General features: G+C 40.7%; 1 protein-coding gene across 1 annotated transcript; it reads left to right on the plus strand.

The window, feature by feature from the left end:
• Positions 1 to 10,475: 10,475 nt before the first annotated feature.
• Positions 10,476 to 14,742, plus strand: LOC110497884 (ADP-ribosylation factor 6). The gene is made up of 2 exons (XM_021574332.2): positions 10,476 to 10,675; positions 10,833 to 14,742. Exon 2 carries the CDS (start codon positions 11,559 to 11,561, stop codon positions 12,087 to 12,089), a length of 531 nt encoding a protein of 176 aa, XP_021430007.1. The 5' UTR covers positions 10,476 to 10,675; positions 10,833 to 11,558; the 3' UTR covers positions 12,090 to 14,742.
• The last annotated feature ends 5,164 nt before the right edge of the window (positions 14,743 to 19,906 follow it).

Raw genomic sequence — 19,906 nt, forward strand, 5'->3', positions numbered from 1 at the left:
GATTTTTTCCATGCGTCAGCAGGACAGAGAAGCTACATCTGGTAAGACAAGGGGCAGGGGTGTGTCTATTTGTCAAAAACAACTGGTGCGCAATGTCTAATATTAAAGATGTCTCGAGGTATTGCTCACCTGAGGTAGAGTACCTTATGAAAAGCTGTAGACCACACTATCTACAAAGAGAGTCCTCATCTATATTATTCGTCGTAGACGTCTATTTACCACCACAAACCGATGCTGGCACTAAGACCGCACTCAACAAGCTGTATAAGGCCATAAGGAAAAGAGAAAATGCTTATCCAGAAGTGGCACTCCGAGTGGCCGGGGACTTTAATGCAAGAACACTTAAATCTGTCTTATCTCATTTCTACCAGCATGTCACGTGCAACCAAAGGAGAAAAAAAAACACCTTAACTCCACACGCAGAGACGCATGCAAAGCTCTCTCTCGCACTCCATTTGGCAAATCTGACCATAATTCTATCCTCCTGATTCCTGCTTACAAGCAAAAAGCAGGAAGTATTATTGACTCGCTCAATATGGAAGTGGTCAGATGATGCGGATGCTACCCTACAGGACTGTTTTGCTAGCACAGACTGGAATATGTTCCGGGATTCATCCAATGACAATAAGGAGTATACCACCTCAGTCATCAGCTTCATCAATAAGTGCATCGATGACGTCATCCCCACAGTGACCGTACGTACATATCCCAACCAGAAGCCATAGATTACAGGCGACATCCACATCGAGCTAAGGGCTAGAGCTGCCGTTTTCAAGGAGCGGAACACTGATCCAGACTCTTATAAGAAATCCCACTATGCTCTCAGACGAACAATCAAACAGAAAAAGCGTCAATACAGAATTAAGATTGAGTCATACTACACCGGCTCTGATGCTCGTCGGATGTGGCAGGGCTTGAAGACTATTACGGACTACAAAGGGAAACACAGCCGTGAGCTGCCCAGTGACGCGAACCTACCAGAAGAGCTAAATGCCTTTTATGCTCGCTTCGAGGTAAGCAACACTGAAGCATGCATGAGAGCACCAGCTGTTCCGGATGACTGTGTGATAACGTTCTCGGTAGCCGATGTGAGCAAGACCTTTAAACAGGTCAACATTCACAAAGGCCGCAGGGCCAGACGGATTACCAGGACATGTAGTCAAAGCATGCATGGACCAACTGGCAAGTGTCTTCACTGACATTTTCAACCTCTCCCTGACCGAGTCTGTAATACCTACATGTTTCAAGAAAACCACCATAGTCCCTGTGCCCAAGGAAGCAAAGGTAACCTTCCTAAATGATTACCGCCCCGTAGCACTCACATCGGCAGCCATGACATTCTTTGAAAGGCTGGTCAAGGCTCACATCAACAGCATCATCCCGGATACCCTAGACCCACTCCAATTCGCATACCGCCACAACAGATCCACAGATGACGCAATTTAAATCGCACTTCACACTGCCCTTTCCCACCTGGACAAAAGGAACACCTATGTGAGAAAGCTGTTCATTGACTACAGCTCAACGTTCAACACCATATTGCCCTCAAAGCTCACCACTAAGCTAAAGACCCTGGGACTAAACACCTCCCTCTGCAACTGGATCCTGGACTTCCTGATGGGCCGCTCCCAGGTGGTAAGGGTAGGCAACAACACATCTGCCAACACTGGGGCCCCTCAGGGGTGCATGCTTAGTCCCTGTTCACCCACGACTGCATAGCCAAACACGACTCCAACACCATCATAAAGTGTGCTGACAACACAACAGTGGTAGGCCTGATTACCGACAATGATGTGAGATGGTCAAAGACCTGGCCGTGTGGTGCCAGGACAACAACCTCTCCCTCAATGTGAGCAAGACAAAGGAGCTGATCATGGACAACAGGAAAAGATGGGCCGAACAGGCCCCCATTATTAACATCAACAGGGCTGTAGTGGAGCGGGTCGAGCATTTCAAGTTCCTTGGAACATCACCAACGAACGATCATGGTCCAAACACACGAAAACAGTTGTGAAGCGGGCACAACAACACCTTTTGCTCTTTCAGGAGACTGAAAAGATTTGGCATGGGTAAGGTGCTACAGAGGGTAGTGCGTACGGCCCAGTACATCACTGAGGCCAAGCTTCCTCCATTCAGGACCTATTTACTAGGCAGTTTCAGAGGAAAGCCCCAAAAATTGTTTAAGACTCCAGTCACCCAAGTCATAGACTGTTCTCTCTGCTACCGCATGGCAGCTTCTACCCCCAAGCTACTGCTACTCGCTGTTTATTATCTAAGTGACTACTTTACCCCTACCAACATGTACAAATTACCTCGACTAACCTGTATCTCCGCACAATGACTCGGTACCAGTACCCCCTGTATATAGCCTCATTATTGTTATTTAATTGTGTTACTTTGATTATTTTTTACTTTTGTTTATTTGGTAAATATTTTCTTAACTCTTTCTTGAACTGCATTGTTGGTTAAGGACTTGTAAGTAAGCATTTCATGGTATGTGTTCATGTTCATGTTCATGTTGTGTCCAGCACATGTGACAAATAAAGTTTGATTTGATTTTAAATCTCTGAATAAAAATGTGAGAACAGTAATATTTTATACACACATGAATGTACCCATGAGCAATAATTTCTGATGAAAAGAACACAAATGTAAAGCATGTGTGGATATAGTGTTTTGGAATAAAACAGTGGATATACAATTGATATACAATGAGTGTACAAAACATTAGGTTTTCTTTCCAAGACAGACTTACCAGGTGAATTGAGGTGAAAGCTATGACCCCTTATTGATGTCAATTGTTAAATGCACTTCAATCAGTGTAGATGAAGGGGAGGAGACAGGTTAAAGAAGGATTTTTAAGCCTTGAGAAAATTGAGACATGGATTGTGTATGTGTGCCATTAAGACGGTGAGTGGGCAAGACAAAATATTTAAGTACCTTTGAACGGGGTATGGTAGTAGGTGCCATGCGCACCAGTTTGAGTGTGTCAAGAACTGCAGCTCTGCTGGGTTTTTCACACTCAAGAGTTTCCCATGTGTATCAAGAATGGTCTACCACCTATCTGGCCAACTTGACACAACTGTGGTAAACATTGGAGTCAACATGGGCAGTGGTGAAAGAAGTACCCAATTGTCATACTTGAGTAAAAGTAAGGATATCTCAATAGAAAATGAGTCAAGTAAAAGTGAGTCACCCAAAAAAAAACTACTTGAGTAAAAGTCATTCAAGTATTTGGTTTTAAATATACTTAAGTATCAAAAGTTAATGTAATTGCTCAAATATACTTAAGTATCAAAATAAATTATAAATCATTTCAAATTCCTTCTATTACTCAAACCAGACGTCAACATTTTCTTGTTTATTTTATTTACCGATAGCCAGGGGCACGCTCCAACATTCAGACATAATTTACAAATGAAGCATATGTGTTTAGTGAGTCCTCCAGATCAAAGGCAGTAGGGATGACCAGGGATGTTCTCTTGATAAGTGTGTGAATTTGATAATTTTCCTGTCCTGCTAAGCTAAGGAAAAATGTATGGAGTAAAAACTACATAATTTTCTTTAGGAATGTTGTGAAGTAGAAGTAAACTGTTTCACAAATATAAATAGTTACGTAAAGTACCGATACCCCAAAAAACAACTAGTACTTTTAAAGTATTTTACTTAGGTACTTTACACCACTGAACATGGGCCGGCTTTCCTGTGGAACGCTTTCAACACCTTGCAGAGTTCATAACGTGACAAATTGATGCTGTTCTGAGAGCAAAAGGGGTGCAAATCAATATTAGGAAGGTGTTCCTAATGGTTTGTAGACTCAGTGTACATGTACACATGTACAGTATCAATATAAATATATCTAAATGCAGAGAGATGAATGGTGCAAATGCAGTATAGTGCAGTTATTTCGTGTACATGCGTTACATATTTGCCGTCATGTATTGCATTTATGGTTTTAGATATCCTACTCTTTCAGGCCATTGCTCTTTATTTAGCCTCTCAGATCTTAGTGATCCACACCCTTCAGGTTCATGTACCTAATGTATACATTCACTGGCCATGAGATTGATCCATGGAATTTAAAGTGATTCCACTACGATTAATTAAGGGCCTCCGCTATTATTCCACAATTACTAGTATGTTCTGAGTTTGCAACACAAGCGTTGGAAAATGAAATGAAAATCCTCTGAAATGTGTGTCTTGTGCAGTTAGAGCTGACAGTTTTATATAATTAAAGGACAGTGAATGAAATCCAGTTTGTGAAACTTTAATGATGAGCTACTCACACCGTCTTCTACACAGGCGCCTTAGTCATCTGAACTCTGCTGTAAATATTTCATAGCCACAAGTCTGTCATAGCCTCTTTCTTACACCACAACAATAACGTAACTCACATGTATAGTCCCCCTGCAATGTCCTGAGAGCTGGACATACCAACTCTCAATATTGGGGTTTACATGCTCTTTAAAATACAATTGGGTTTGGATTTAGCCTCACCTGTCACCTGTCAATTAGCAGGGATTAAATTGTTCTACTTTGTGCAAAGTGAACGAAATCCAGAGGGCTGTAAATAAAGCTTATCAAGAGATCACATGACTACCAACATCTACATGGGCCAGGGGATCAGATTACATAATGAGAGAGAGAGAGAGAGAGAGAGAGAGAGAGAGAGAGAGAGAGACTCCCTATAAAGTAGAGAAGACACAACCAACTTTCCACTTGAGATTTAGGGAAATGACACAGTAACAGATATGTGTCTCATCAAATTCATCAAAGAGATGCTGATTTCATTCTCAGGTTAGTGCCATTTATTTGACTTACTCTGAAACATCCTTTGATGAGTAAAATTAATAAATTAGTTTGAACAAGGATATTTGTATGAGGTATCTATCCATAGTATGATTTTACATTCCTTTAAAATGAGAATAATGTATTGATCAAGACCTTTGTTATTACACAAGAGTAAGGGCCATTCCTTTTTACATTGTTGTAATAATATAAATAATGAAATGCTCAACTCCATTATGAAGCAATTATCACATGTTAATACACTGGTGGTACCACAGGAAATACACAGTTAATTCACTGGTGTAGTTAATTATTGAAATTATATTGTTTTGCAATCCTTTCCTCCACAAGGTGATACTATAGAAGCCACTGACAACTAAATCAAATCAAATCCAATTTTATTGGCCACATACACATGGTTAGCAGATGTTATTGCGAGTGCAGCGAAATGCTTCTGCTTCAAGATCCGACAGTGCAGCAGTATCTAACAGGTAATATCTAACAATTCCACCACAAAACCTAATATCTAATCAATTCCACAACCAACTCTAATACACACAATCTAGTAAAGGAAAGGGATGAGAATATATAAGTATAAAATATATGGATGAGCAGTGACAGAGCTGCTAAGATGCAATAGATAGTAAAGAATAGATAGTGAAGGATACAGTATACAGTTAATACATACAGTTGAAGTCGCAAGTTTACATACACTTAGGTTGGAGTCATTAAAACTTGTTTATCAACCACTCCACAAAATTCTTGTTAACAAACTATAGTTTTTGCAAGTCGGTTAGGACATCTACTTCGTGCATGACACAAGTCATTTTTCCAAAAATTGTTTACAGACAGATTATTTAATTTATAATTCACTGTATCACAATTCCAGTGGGTCAGAAGTTTACATACACTTAGTTGACTGTGCCATTAAACAGCTTGGACAATTCCAGAAAATGATGTCATGTCTTTAGAAGCTTCTGATAGGCTAATTGACATTATTTGAGTCAATTGGAGGTGTACCTCTGGATGTATTTCAAGGCATACCTTCAAACGCAGTGCCTCTTTGCTTGACATCATGGAAAATCAAAAGAAATCAGCCAAGCCCTCAGAAAAAAATTGTAGATCTCCACAAGTCTGGTTCATCCTTGGGAGCAATTTCCAAACGCCTGAAGATACCACGTTCATCTGTACAAACAATAGTATGCAAGTATAAACACCATGGGACCACTCATACTGCTCAGGAAGGAGACGCATTCTGTCTCCTAGAGAAGAACGTACTTTGGTGTGCGAAAACTGCAAATCAATCCCAGAACAACAGCAAAGGACCTTGTGAAGATGCTGGAGGAAACAGGTCCAAAATAATCTATATCCACAGTAAAACTAGTCCTATATCGACATAACCTGAAAGGCCGCTCAGCAAGGAAGAAGCCACTGCTCCAAAGCCGCCATAAAAAAGACAGACTACAGTTTGCAACTGCACATGGGGACAAAAAATGTACTTTTTGAAGAAATGTCCTCTGGTCTGATGAAACAAAAATGGAACTGTTTGGCCATAATGACCATCGTTATGTTTGGAGGAAAAAGGAGGATGCTTGCAAGCCGAAGAACACCATCCCAACCGTGAAGCACAGGTGTGGCAGCATCATGTTGTGGGGGTGCTTTGCTGCAGGAGGGACAGGTGCACTTCACAAAATAGATGGCATCATGAGGCAGGAAAATGATGTGGATATATTGAAGCAACATCTCAAAGCCCTGACCTCAATCCTATAGAAACTTTGTAGGCAGTACTGAAAAAGCATGTGCGAGCAAGGAGGCCTACAAACCTGATTCGGTTACACCAGCTCTGTCAGGAGGAATGGGCCAAAATTCACCCAACTTATTGTGGGAAGCTTGTGGAAGGCTACCAGAAACTTTGACCTAAGTTAAACAATTTATTGGCAATGCTACCAAATACTAACTGAGTGTATGTAAACTTCTGACCCACTGGGAATGTGATGAAAGAAATAAAAGCTGAAATAAAGAATTCTCTACTATTATTCTGACATTTCACATTCTTAAAATAAAGTGGTGATCTTACTGACTTAAGACAAGGAATGTTTACTCTGAATAAATGTCAGGAATTGTGAAAAACTGAGTTTAAATATATTTGGCTAAGGTGTATGTAAACTTCCGACTTCAATCGTGTGAGATGAGTAATGCGAGATACGTAAACATTCTTAAAGTAGCATTATTAAAGTGACTAGTGTTCCATTTATTAAAGTGGCCAATGATATCAGTCTATAGGTTGGTAGCCGCCTCTCTGCGCTAGTGGTGGCTGTTAAATAATCTGATGGCCTTGAGATAGAAGCTGTTTTTCAATCTTTCTGTCCCAGCTTTGATGCACCTGTACTGACCTCGCCTTCAGGATGGAAGTGGGGTGAACAGGTAGTGTGGCTCAGGTGGTTATTGTCCTTGATTATCTTTTTTGCCTTCCTGGGACATCAGGTGTTGTAGGTGTCCTGGAAGTCAGGTAGTTTTCCCCCGGTGGTGCGATGTGCAGACCGCACCACCCTCTGGAGAGCCCTGCAGTTGTGGACGGTGCAGTTGCCGTACCAGGCGGTGATACAGCCCGACAGGATGCTCTCAATTGTGCACCTGTAAAAGTTAGTGAGGGTTTTCGGTGACAAGCCACATTTTTTCAACCTCTTGAATTTCATAATTCCTATATGTGTTCATTAACCAATTCAATTGAAATCACTCTGTCTGTTTCTACAAAATTGTAAGATCCTTATTTGCATAAAATAGACAGAGACCAGTCTTATTAAAATTAGATAATAGTATTTATTCTCGGAGCGCGCTACCCATAGAACAATGTACAACAGTTGATATATCAAATATGACGTCATTGGTTATAGAATGAATCTCCTCCTCTCGACCAAGACAAAGCAGGTTCAAAAGTGTATTCCAACCCACTAGCACACACTCCTGACACACACACACTATATCAAGATTAACTTCTAAAGTCTCACCATTATCTATCATTACTTTAGCAGACAGTTCCAGATACGGAAAACCTGGAGAGGCTATCGCTGTCTTATTTAATCGCCACAGTTATAGCTGAGTGGGTTCAAACATAAGTTAATGATCCTCTTTTGCTTACTTAAAACACACAACACATACCTCTCCAACAAAGTTGGAATGGTGTTTATTATGTTTAATTACTTGTTCATGCTACATAATCTCTTCCTTATGAACTAACATTATTCATCAGATATTGTAAAACAGGGTAGAGTTTAATTAGTTATAGTTCTATTTAAATTTAGATATTGTTTAGTCATTATTCATAAAATTCCCATCACCTCTTGAGGTTGAAGAGGCACTGTTACGCCTTCTTCACCACACTCTCTGTGCACGTGGACCATTTCAGTTTGTCGGTGATATGTACACAGAGGAACTTAAAACTTTCCACCTTCTCCACTGCTGTCCCATCGCAGGGGGTTGCTCATTTTGCTGTTTCCTGAAGTCCACAATCATCTCTTTTGTTTCGCTGACATTGAATGAGAGGTTATTTTCCTGACACTACACTCCAAGGGCCCTCACCTCCTCCATGTAGGCTGTCTCGTCGTTGTTGGTATTCAAGCCTACCACTGTAGTGTTGTCTGCAAACTTGATGATAGAGTTGGGGGTATGCATGGCCACGCAATTGTGGGTGAACAGGGAGTACAGGAGAGGGGTGAGAACGCACCCTTGTGGGACCCCAGTGTTGAGGATCAGCGGAGTGGAGATGTTGTTTTCTACCTTCACCACCTGGGGGGCGGCCCGTCAGGAAGTCCAGGACCCAGTTGAACAGGGCGGGGTCGAGACCCAGGGTCTAAAGCTTAATGATGAGTTTGGAGGGTACTATTGTGTTGAATGCTGAGCTGTAGTCAATGAACAGCATTCTTACATAGGTATTCCTCTTGTCCAGATGGGATAGGGCAGTGTGATGGCGATTGCATCGTCTGTGGACCTATTGGGGTGGTAAGCAAATTGGAGTGGGTCTAGGGTAACAAGTAGGGAGGAGGTGATATGATCCTTGACTAGTCTCTCAAAGCACTTCATGATGACAGAGAGCTACGGGGCGACAGTCATTTAGTTCAGTTTCCTTAGGTTTCTTGGAAACAGAAACAATCTTGAGCTACGTGGCGACAGTCATTTAGACAGTCATTTAGTTCAGTTACCTTATGTTTCTTGGAAACAGGAACAATCTTGAAGCATGTGGGGACAGCAGACTGGGATTGGGATTGATTGAATATGTCCGTAAACACACCAGCCAGCTGGTCTGCACATGCTCTGAGGACGCGGCTGGGGATGCTGTCTGGGACGGCAGCCTTGAGAGGGTTAACACGTTTAAATGTTTTACTCACGTCCGCCATGTAAATGCAGAAGCCGCTCACTGCCACAAAGCATGAACTACACAGGTACCAAGTCCAACAACATAAGGGCCTTCTCCGTCGCCTGGATTTGGAGCATAGATACTGTATGAGGGGGATCGAGCAGCAGCAGAGACAGTACTACAGGGCACTGGGGAGAGTGGAGTCTGGCTGCTGTCCCTCATACCAGAGGTCTAGAGCAAAGACTCCCTGCTGCTCCACTCTTCCTACCTTCCACAGTGCACAGACAGGGAGCTGGAGAATGGGGTGCACCAGGGCCCAGATGGCCACATATTTGGATGGGCAACCTTGACGTTTGCAGATATAAGACACAGACACATGGCCATGATCCAAACGATGGAACCCTTCAGGAAATGGAAACACGTGATGTTATCATCTACATGTCAGCCAGACACCAACCAAGAGCCTAGCTGGAACCAGTAAGATCCAAACAGCCCACAGGTCATGAGGTCAGCCAGCATCAGAACACAGAGAGTGCATCCACATGCATCCACACAGAGATTTAAACAGTTTAACAAAACTGGCAGATAATAGGCAACCTACCCACCACTATTGGTGCTCCAAGAGATAGACTAGGACTTGTAAACTGAGTGACAGACTTGTGGCTATGCGAACCTGCATATTTGGTCGATAACTTCAGTAAAATGAGAAGCAGTGCCAATGCATGCCACATGGTGGTGTTATTACACTTTGTATCGAGGACATAGACCAAGCCTACATACCATATTTGTGCAGTCTATGCTTCACAGTAACCTAGCCTGCATGCATTTTTTCATTTAAGGCTAGAAAGTAACCTATATTTTAAAATATATGTTTATTAAGCATGCCAAATGCACTACTTTCATTTAAAAATGCATATTAATACTGTTGCAATGTCATGTTTCGTGTTGTAACCATGGGCCTACGTGTTGTATGTGCTGTAAAATTGATACGAATGAATTGGTCTTCCATCATGTAATTGTAATTTAATACATTTACCCAATACATTTTGACTAGCTTGTTAGATATTATTTAGCACCATGCACGTGCACCAAATAAATGCATCCACTTCCTTGTATGGTGCCGATGGGTTTATATACATCATTGTATGGTGCGTTACATGTTCCTGCTCTTTACAACATTTGCACCTGGACCAGTACTGGTTAAATTCGCACCATGCATTTACTTTATACGAATCAAGCGCATTTCGGACAATGCACGTAATGTCAGAGTAATCCGTGGAGCCGAAATGGCGTCCTCTGGTCACAGTTCAAGCTGTGAAAGCTCGTGCGCAAGCCAACTAACTACTGAACGATCCAGAGGAAGTGACTGGTGATGTTGTCCACACCTTTCCGGTAGATCAGAGTAGCGTTGCAACTCGGCTGAAAAGGAGAGAGAGGTAGACGAAAGCGGTTTGCAAATTACTGAGAGAGGAGGGGGGAAACAGAATGTAATATATATATTTTGGGAAGATTTGTGTAAAAGATACACGGAACGTAAGTTACCGACTAACGTCTGCATTTTTTCAATTTTGTTGAGCTATCCACAATGCAGCATGTAGGTAGCTAAGTTAGCAAGCTAGTGTCAGCTAGCTAGCTGTTAACTTGCTAAGTTGAGCTTTCTGACACTCTTCATGATCCTCTTCTGTTTCAGGGGGACAAGAAGGGATTTTTTTTATTGAATCAATGACCTTAGTCGCCGGGACTTTAGCAGAACGGGCTCCTACGAACGAGTGTGTAGCCCAGCGTGACGTTTGATGGAATAGCTGCAGAACATTGCCTTTCTCCTCCGGTGGTGTTGATCGGAACAAGGACGAGGAGGGGGACCTCGAGACACATTCACCAAGAGGAAGTAAGAAGTACCGCAGGTTTTTTGGAGGGCCTATTTGACTTCCTTGCTCTATCAACATATCCACTACCCCGCCCCTCCCGACCCTGAAGAGAATAGAAATCAATAGTATGAACATTTTGTGACAGCTACAATTAAGAAGTAACAATATACTTAGACGGCTTGTCATACAATTTACTTATCTCACCTTTGGGTACACATTTGAACTTGGGTGTCTCAAACTCTGAGAATTTAAGTTATGAACAGCAATACTACAAGTTAGCTAATGATTTGCCACCAGGAATATTATTGTTGCCAGTTTGAGATTCCTTTCTTTGGCCGACACATTGTGAAGCATTGATAGACCCTCACATGACTCAGTTTGAGCTTCATATTTCACACCATGTCCATTTGTAATTAGTTGCCTAGTTACGCCCGGTTAAGCAAATAAAGTTAACCTGCATGGTTTTGACATTAAGGAAGTTAAAAGGGAAATATTGAAGAATCCAACCATTTTTTTCATTTTGAACGGAATATTTATGCACTGTTTACATGATGGGGAAAATGCTATCGAAAATCTTTGGCAACAAGGAGATGAGAATATTGATGCTTGGACTTGATGCTGCTGGAAAGACCACCATCCTTTACAAACTGAAACTTGGACAGTCGGTCACCACAATTCCCACAGTTGGTTTCAACGTTGAGACTGTGACTTACAAAAATGTAAAATTCAATGTATGGGACGTTGGAGGCCAAGATAAGATCCGTCCCCTGTGGCGACACTACTACACGGGCACTCAAGGGTTAATCTTTGTTGTGGATTGCGCAGACAGAGATCGCATTGATGAGGCCAGGCAGGAACTCCATCGCATCATTAATGACCGTGAGATGAGGGACGCCATCATCTTGATTTTTGCCAATAAGCAAGACCTGCCCGATGCCATGAAGCCACACGAAATCCAAGAGAAACTAGGATTGACCCGCATTAGAGATAGGAATTGGTATGTTCAGCCCTCCTGTGCGACGACGGGAGACGGACTATATGAGGGTTTGACATGGCTAACATCAAATTACAAATCCTAATGATTGAGTGATTACTGTTTTAGATTAAACTACAAAAAAGTCAAATTGAGGCAAGTAACACTTTACTTCTCAAATAAATATATAATAAAGAGAAGTTTGATCTCCATTTATTTTTTATTACTATGATGACCCTATAACTAATTTATCTTTATAAACTTGGTTTTCTGGCTTATAGTTTGCTTCTACTTAGCTCTTGAGAACCCAAGGTGTCTTAAAGCCGGTCCCTGTCTTGGGTTCTTAGCTGATGGTATGGAGTACAGCTGGCTCCATGTGAACTACATTCCAGGTGCTCTGTTTTAACGTTTAGAAACTTTAATAATCCTTGCTTGCGATACAGTTTTGGAAACCTTTAGTTGCAAACTTTCACATCAGGGTGAAATAATCATTCAAATACAAATGATGCAGTTTAGCGAAGTTGCACCTGGCATTCTAATTTTTTTAACGGCCCTCTGCCGAGGTATGAAACGTCCTCCCCGGTTAAGGTAAATTCACACTGCGGAAGCCATGTAGTGTACAGGATGCTCCTTGCGCTCCGGCATTCACCGTACTTTTGTACTACCTGAACATTTTGGAGTGCTGTACCATTCCTTCCGCAACATGGGGGCAGTGTTGCCGCATGGTTCCTTGATCTGACCAATGCTGTATGCCGGGCTCTCCAACCCTGTTCCCCGGAGAGCTACCCTCCTGTACGTTTTCGCATGGAGATGTGAGAAGCTAAAAAGGCTAGCTATGTTTTTAGTCAGGCTAATGCCAGCTAGCCATGCTGCCAACTAGCTACTACTAGCAAGGGAAGGCGACTCTTCCTTGATTTCACAAAAGGAAATGACAAAAATAAAAAATAAATGCTGTCGCCCCCTTGTGAATTAGAGTGGGACCGGTGAAGATGTCATTTTACCAACGGGTCCGCTGCTCCAAAATTTGCACGCACGTAGATCAACAAAGTGAAGATTGTAGTAACCTTTACGCGCCATTGGAGACTTTTAAAGTGTAAATTGGAGGGGAGGAAGTGTAGCCTGTTGGAGGCGGTGTTCTTGAAAATACAGCCGGGTGCAACTTTCCTAAACTGCTTAGAGTACGTGTACATTTTGTATTTGAAAAATATATTTTTTGCTAATATGTAAGTTAAGTTCCAAATGTTTCCAAAACTGTATCGCGTGCAAGGTATATTTGAGTTTAGGCAGAGCATTTGTGCAGTGTTGGCATTGAGCCAGATCCAATGGCCCAATGTAATGCAGTGGAATTGGAGTCATGAATAAGGGTTAGCTTCTACTCTGTAGCAAGCCTAGGGGACATTATGTGGCTTGATGAATATCAATTAAATGTGTTCATAATTCAAAGCTACAGAGATTACCAACTTTGCCTATTCTTTATCACATTTTTATATATTTTCTAATGGAGCTGGATTTGTATTTTCATTAGGGCTCAGGCTTGGTTCATGTATGCTTTAAAGATACTGTTGGATTGTGAGTAACATAAGGGTCTGATTCATAGTTTTTCCTTTCAGAACTAAAGTCTGATGTTTAGTCTAGCTTGTTTGGGACAACTACAACACCTTATATTAAACATGTTTTTAATACAGAAACCATTTAGCAAATGTAGGTATTTGTTTTAGATTTGTATTGACGAAAACACTGCAAGGTGTGATTTAAAAGTTTTGCCATTGCGTACATTTAATTGTCAACATTCTGGACATTGTTGTGACAAAATTGTCAGGAAAGACATTGACTGTGTCCGAATACCCATACTTGCATTCAAAATAGTAGGTGTTTTGGGTATGCAAAAATGTTTCATAGTATGTGCAATGTCAAATTGTGTATGCTTTAAATGCCAGGATGTCATACTCATTTCGGACATTTCATCTAGTAAAATTCACTGCACACTATTAAGGAAGAGAATAGTTTTTCAAGACCCACTTGTGTTTGATAAGAGCTGATAATCAGATATGGTGATGTGCTTTACCAAAAATAAACGAATGGCAGGAATCAATACAATTTGAGCATTAGATTATGCATTCTCAGTATGGATGAGCCTAGTATGTTATTTGTTGCTTACTGTATTCGATTTTACTGAACAGTACGTTCTAAATAGTATTTAGTACGATTAGTACACAGTATGCCGTTTTAGTAAGTAACAAAACAAGACAGAGTTGGGACACAGCCAGAGTGTAGTGCTTAGACTCACCATCTGAAACCCAGTTGCACAAGTGATTCCCTATAGTGGGCTATATTGTGAATTAATTGGCCTTTTTGTGTACTTGTGTTTTGACCCCAGATTGTGCTCAAGCAAACTGAAACAGGTCTCCGTTAACCCAAACATGCTTTTCAGAATGCAGCTTTTGTTCATAGGGTAACATTGATGGTTATGACGTCAATGGACTCAATATTTCCAAAGGAATGTCATTCAGCTCTGAGCTCTCAACCTACTACCATTCATATGTCTCAGGATGCGAGACCTTTTACTAGCCTGTATCTGCAGCATGAGTACAGAAGTATAGTAACCCTTCAGCAGAGTGGGCCTGTCATGCAATGGGAGAGAGCAGCTCCCTGGTGAAATTATGTTTTGTTTCAGCTCTCTTATTCCTATGTTGACTTGGAGAACCATGTACAGAACAATGTCATTGTAACGTCTAATTAAAAAAGTAATTTTACATGTCTCATTTTCTTATTTTGATCATAACTTGACCAAAAGTGATTTAATTGAATAAATTGCCTTCATTTTGCTGGACTCTGCTTTGGCAGCAGCTAATGGGGATCCATAATAAATACAAAGGAACACAGTTATCATAATACACAGCTTCCCAAGGACTCAAAATCCATTATAAGAAAGTATGTACAAAAGGCTAGAGATAGGATTGTGATTGTTCTTTGCTTATAGTTTACCACCCTTGCATTGGGGAAATTCTTATCTGCTTTATGTGAGCGTTTATCCCCTTGAGGAATTATTGATAATAGAACTTGTTCTCAACCTGCCTACCTGGTTAAATAAAGGTGAAATGAAATTTGCAGAGCTCGCACGTTTGATGTGCTACAAACTGCCAGGTGTTAAAATATCCAACACAAAACACCTTCAGTGCTTCACTACTGTGCTTAAAGATGTTCTTTTTACGTAGGCTAATTGCCAGTATATGTTGAGACCTATTTTAACTGCATAAGTAAAAGCTGTGGTTTAAGGTGTGGCAAGCTTAACCTTTACCAAGAGTGCAATTTCCCACCAGATGAATGGACTACTCTTTGATGTGAATTGGTCAACAATTTTTTTTTACATGTTTTTAACGTAATGTAACCTTCCTGTGTTTTTCAGCATTCTATTCACATTAGGTAATGACTCATTCTGTTATATTTTATGTGAAGAACACAATGTCTTGTTGGTGTGTTGCATTGAGACTTTTCAGGCAGTTTATATAGCTGTCCACCCTCAAAGCCTTTTGTCACTGTTCGCCACCATTGAATTGGGAAATATATGTTTTTCCTTTTACCCCATATACAAAACAGGAAGTCCAAATGGTCTCAGTGGAATAACTACAGAGCCACATTGCTAGCCTGCATTGGGGGTTGACAGGCTGCATAAATGTTGGAGCAATACAGCAGTTTCTGAATTCTGTCAGCTGTGTGTGTGTGTGTGTGTGTGTGTGTGTGTATATATATATATATATATATATATATATATATATATATATATATAGTTTCTTGGGATAGTGTACAATATTGTTTTTAAAAAAACAGACCAACATCTGCTACCAAGTTGTTGTCCTCTCCAGTAAGCAATCCAGCTGTATGCTGGTTTGCATCTTGTCTGGGGTCCTGTGAATATTGTAAACTGTCCACCAGATTGGTTAAACTCAGAAAAAAATATGTTTTTGTTTGTAGAAATTGCCCTGCTAAATGTGCTTTCTTTTTCTTGAATTGTGTTTTATATTTGCCTAGAGGTAAATGTAGATTAAGGAATCAAATTAAAGGTCACAATGTGACGAGGTCTCTAGTTACTCATTAATTTCTATATTATCCCACACCAGGCAGTAATGGTGCCTTGTCTTTCTGGGTCTCACTAGGCCATTTCCTAATTGTACCACCCCAAGGTGTTTTCTAAGTCTTGACTTAATGAATCTTATTGAGTAGTCCTCATTACAAGAGTAAAAATAATAGTGCCAGAGACTGTAGCCTCTATACTCAGACACACTGACTCGATCAGCTGAAGAACCAGCATGAACTTATCTGGTTGGCACATGCTGAAGAGAGATGCCAAGGCCATCGTCTGTAATCAACCTATTGGTTCAGTAAGTGGAGTTCACTAAGAGTCCAAAGCCCAGAGAAGTAGAGGCAGGCTTGACTTTTAAACCTAAGAAAGTCATAGGACAGATGCACAAAATCAGTGATAGCCCAGGCAACAGGAGGTTGTCATACAGTTGCGATAAATGATATGGCTTTCATTTGACTCTGTGTCTAATATGGACCGCTGCTGGTTGGTGTATTTTGACTGACACTGCAGAAGCCCAGGCAGTGGTGTCACATCACATGGGACACCAGCTGATAGTATAGCTTCAGGAAGTTATGAATCATGCCCTTGAACTATACACCTCACACAGCTGAGTTAGTGGATATATACATGTTTACTTTTCAGAAGCATTTATAGTGTTGTCAATAGAATGTATGGCATACCATGAACATTCTTACTTAGATGGAAAAGGATGAACATGTTTCAGCTGTGCTGCCAAACTGTCTCTAAAACTTGCAGACAAGTTTGAGTTCCAAAGTGGATTTCTCTTTGCTTGCTAGTTGCTACAAGTCAGGAAGGGGTTGTTGGTGGGTTCTCTAGCACTGGGTGGCCATTGTTGAGAGGATGTGGACATTGTATGCGGAGTGGGGTGTGGGAAAGGACTGATGTCCAGAAATTATGTTTGATGAATTGTGCCTTGTTTAAATACAGCACCATCACTGTACTGATGAGGAGACAGTTACATAGTAGGGGGAATTTAAACCTGAGCAGGATTGGGGAAGGAAAGGGGTGCTCGAACTGGCCCTAGCATTTGGTACAGGATAAGTTTCATACTTATTTGTCAACAAGGGATAGGTCTCCTGTCCCTCGACATTGGATGGATGGTTTGGGTAGAACATCATCAGCCTGGGGTGTGATGGGCATCCCTCAACAGTGGGAGGAGAGTGATCCACCCCTCGATCGATGTTGAAGGACGGAGGACTCGCAGCATCTCACAGAGTCAATATCTGGCAGTACCACAGAGAGGGAAGGCAGGTCTCTCCTGGGATATTTATTGATCCCCGTTTTAAACTGCAGTGGCTTGGTGGGACTGATGAATACATTTTAATAGAATTGTTCGAACCCCACATGCTTGTTATAGGGCAGGACAAGTAAAGACAGGCCAAGTCCCTCCAACTTTTAAGTTTTCATGGTCAACTGTCATTTTTAACATTATCAATCATTTTCATATCGGTTCTTTATTGTTAATTATCTGACGGATTGGATTGCATTTCTCTAGATGTCATGTCTATAAAACATACTGATTGAGTGTTTGTATATTAACTGGTTGCCTGAAATAGTAATGTGAATGTAAATACAAATAGTGCATGCACTGTGGTGCACCCCTACAATATATACAAAATATATATTGCTTATTGTGCTGAGGTCTTATTTATTGTGGTCACGGAGTCTATGAATATGATTAGTCCGATGTGCCCCCTGTTTTAACAATTAAAAAAATAATAATAATTACAATTCACCAGCAATAGGACTCCATTGGAGCCAGACCGAGACAGACACTGAGGAGGAGCAATGGAAGGAATGCTTTAGTTCTCCCATTTAAATCTGATTAAGGACAAAGGGAGAACAGTTCTCACAAAGACAGGACTGATGCGGGTATGCCCTGGGGTTTTGGGCAACAGAAGATCTGTTAGTTTTATTCAACAGCAACGGGTATTTCCTTTCTCAGCAGCACAGCACGGGACAGTGTCCTTTTATAGATTTGATAGGTTTAGCAATAAATGTATATATATATCATTTAAATTGAACCTTTATTTAACTAGGCGAGTCAGTTAAGAACAAATTCTTATTTACAATGACGGTGATCACTGTATTCCAAACATTTCATAAAATCTGATTTTGAAGGTAACCACACTGCTACCACTCATGCTTAACCCTAACCTTAAATTAAAATCAAAAAGCTCATTTTAGTTTTCATGAATTTTTTTAATATAACCAATTTTGACATTGCAGCTGGCCTATTTACAGGTAAGCGGAAATCGCCCAGTACACGACCATAGACTGTAAAAAATATGGACGAATTGTTTCCTATGAAAATGCTCAGTGGTGTGTTTGAAGACCAGGAAGTGTAATTTCAGCGTGTCACCGTCTTGCAACATGGGGGTGTTTTTGGAACCAGTGCATGCCCAGTTGGAGCTGCGTCTTTCTTTTTCCCAACCCAGTTAAGCCAAAACCACGCCTCATTATTCAGAGGGCCGTTCTTCAACGCTTTTGAGCGCTCTCCAAGTCCGGGAGTGAATATCACGTAGCACAACATTTCAGTCACTGATTAATAACATTTGCCCTTGTATTTCGAGATTGAAAAATATAACAACATAATGTCGTGGACCAAGCTAGCCATTTAACGTCCCTTAACGCCCAAAGACCGATTCAATGGCTGTAGTATAGCGTATTCGACTGAATGATTAGCGAATAAATATGAGAAATTGTGAATAATAAGCATATGCTTTTACCTGATAATACACTACTAATGATAATATAACAACCTCAAATACTGAGCTAGTAACGTTAAGTAGACTAAGTTAACTTAGCTAAAATTTTCTCAATTGAGGGTTAGCTGAGTTCTGAGACATTTTTGCAACTCATTGAAACTGAAAATAAATACATGGGCAAACGTTACCAAACATGATGATAATAATAGGCCTTTATTACGGTAGGCAGATAATTGTTAAATTACACTCCATCCTTACCACTGTCTCTGCGCTGATCGCCTGTCAGTGAGACAACGCTAGCTAGCCAATGTGAGCATAGTAGAACGCCCCTCTGAATAACGGGGTGTGGTTTTAGCTTAACTGCGTTGGAAAAAAGAAAGATGCATTTGAGCTATTCTAGGAAGTGATGTTGCAGGCTAGCTCAGTGCTGCCCCTTCAATGAATATATCAAGTTGAAGGCTAACTGAGGTACTGCAGGCTGCCATTAGCTACTAAATTATCATTTTAACTTCGTCTGTATGAAATTTGAAAGTAATTGGTTCAAGGACATACATCTGGTGAAATAGAAGCAATTATTGGTACCATGATTGTGTTTGATGTTTTTTTTTATATATCCACTAATATTGACCACGAAGATCGGCATTTCCCCATTCACATTAATTAGGGATCCTGTTTTCTGGAAACAATGCCTGCAAATAAATATCAATTACGGTCCCATTCTCATTTGCTTCCAACGGTACCAAAAATTAGAACAGGTTATGGTAGAAATAATTTTAGTTACTCAGCTCCATGGTCCTGGAATTCTCTCCTGAACATTTTAAAATTTGATAATCTTTTTTATTTTACCAGGCAAGTCAGTTAAGAACAAATTCTTATTTTCAATGACGGCCTTCCAGAGAACAGTGGGTTAACTGCCTTGTTCAGGGGCAGAACGACAGATTTTTACCTTGTAGGTTAATAGTCCAATGCTCTAACCACTAGGCTACCTGCCGCCCCATCTAGTTTTGTTGGTGGAGTTTAAACACTTGATCAATGTATATATCATAGAATAGTGTAATTGTCTTTAGGACAGCTGTTTTTTGGTCAAGACTTTTGTGTTTTTAACGTAATATG

The sequence above is a fragment of the Oncorhynchus mykiss genome, chromosome 19 (genome assembly GCF_013265735.2).
Source record: "Oncorhynchus mykiss isolate Arlee chromosome 19, USDA_OmykA_1.1, whole genome shotgun sequence".
NCBI classification, from domain to species: Eukaryota; Metazoa; Chordata; class Actinopteri; order Salmoniformes; family Salmonidae; genus Oncorhynchus; species Oncorhynchus mykiss.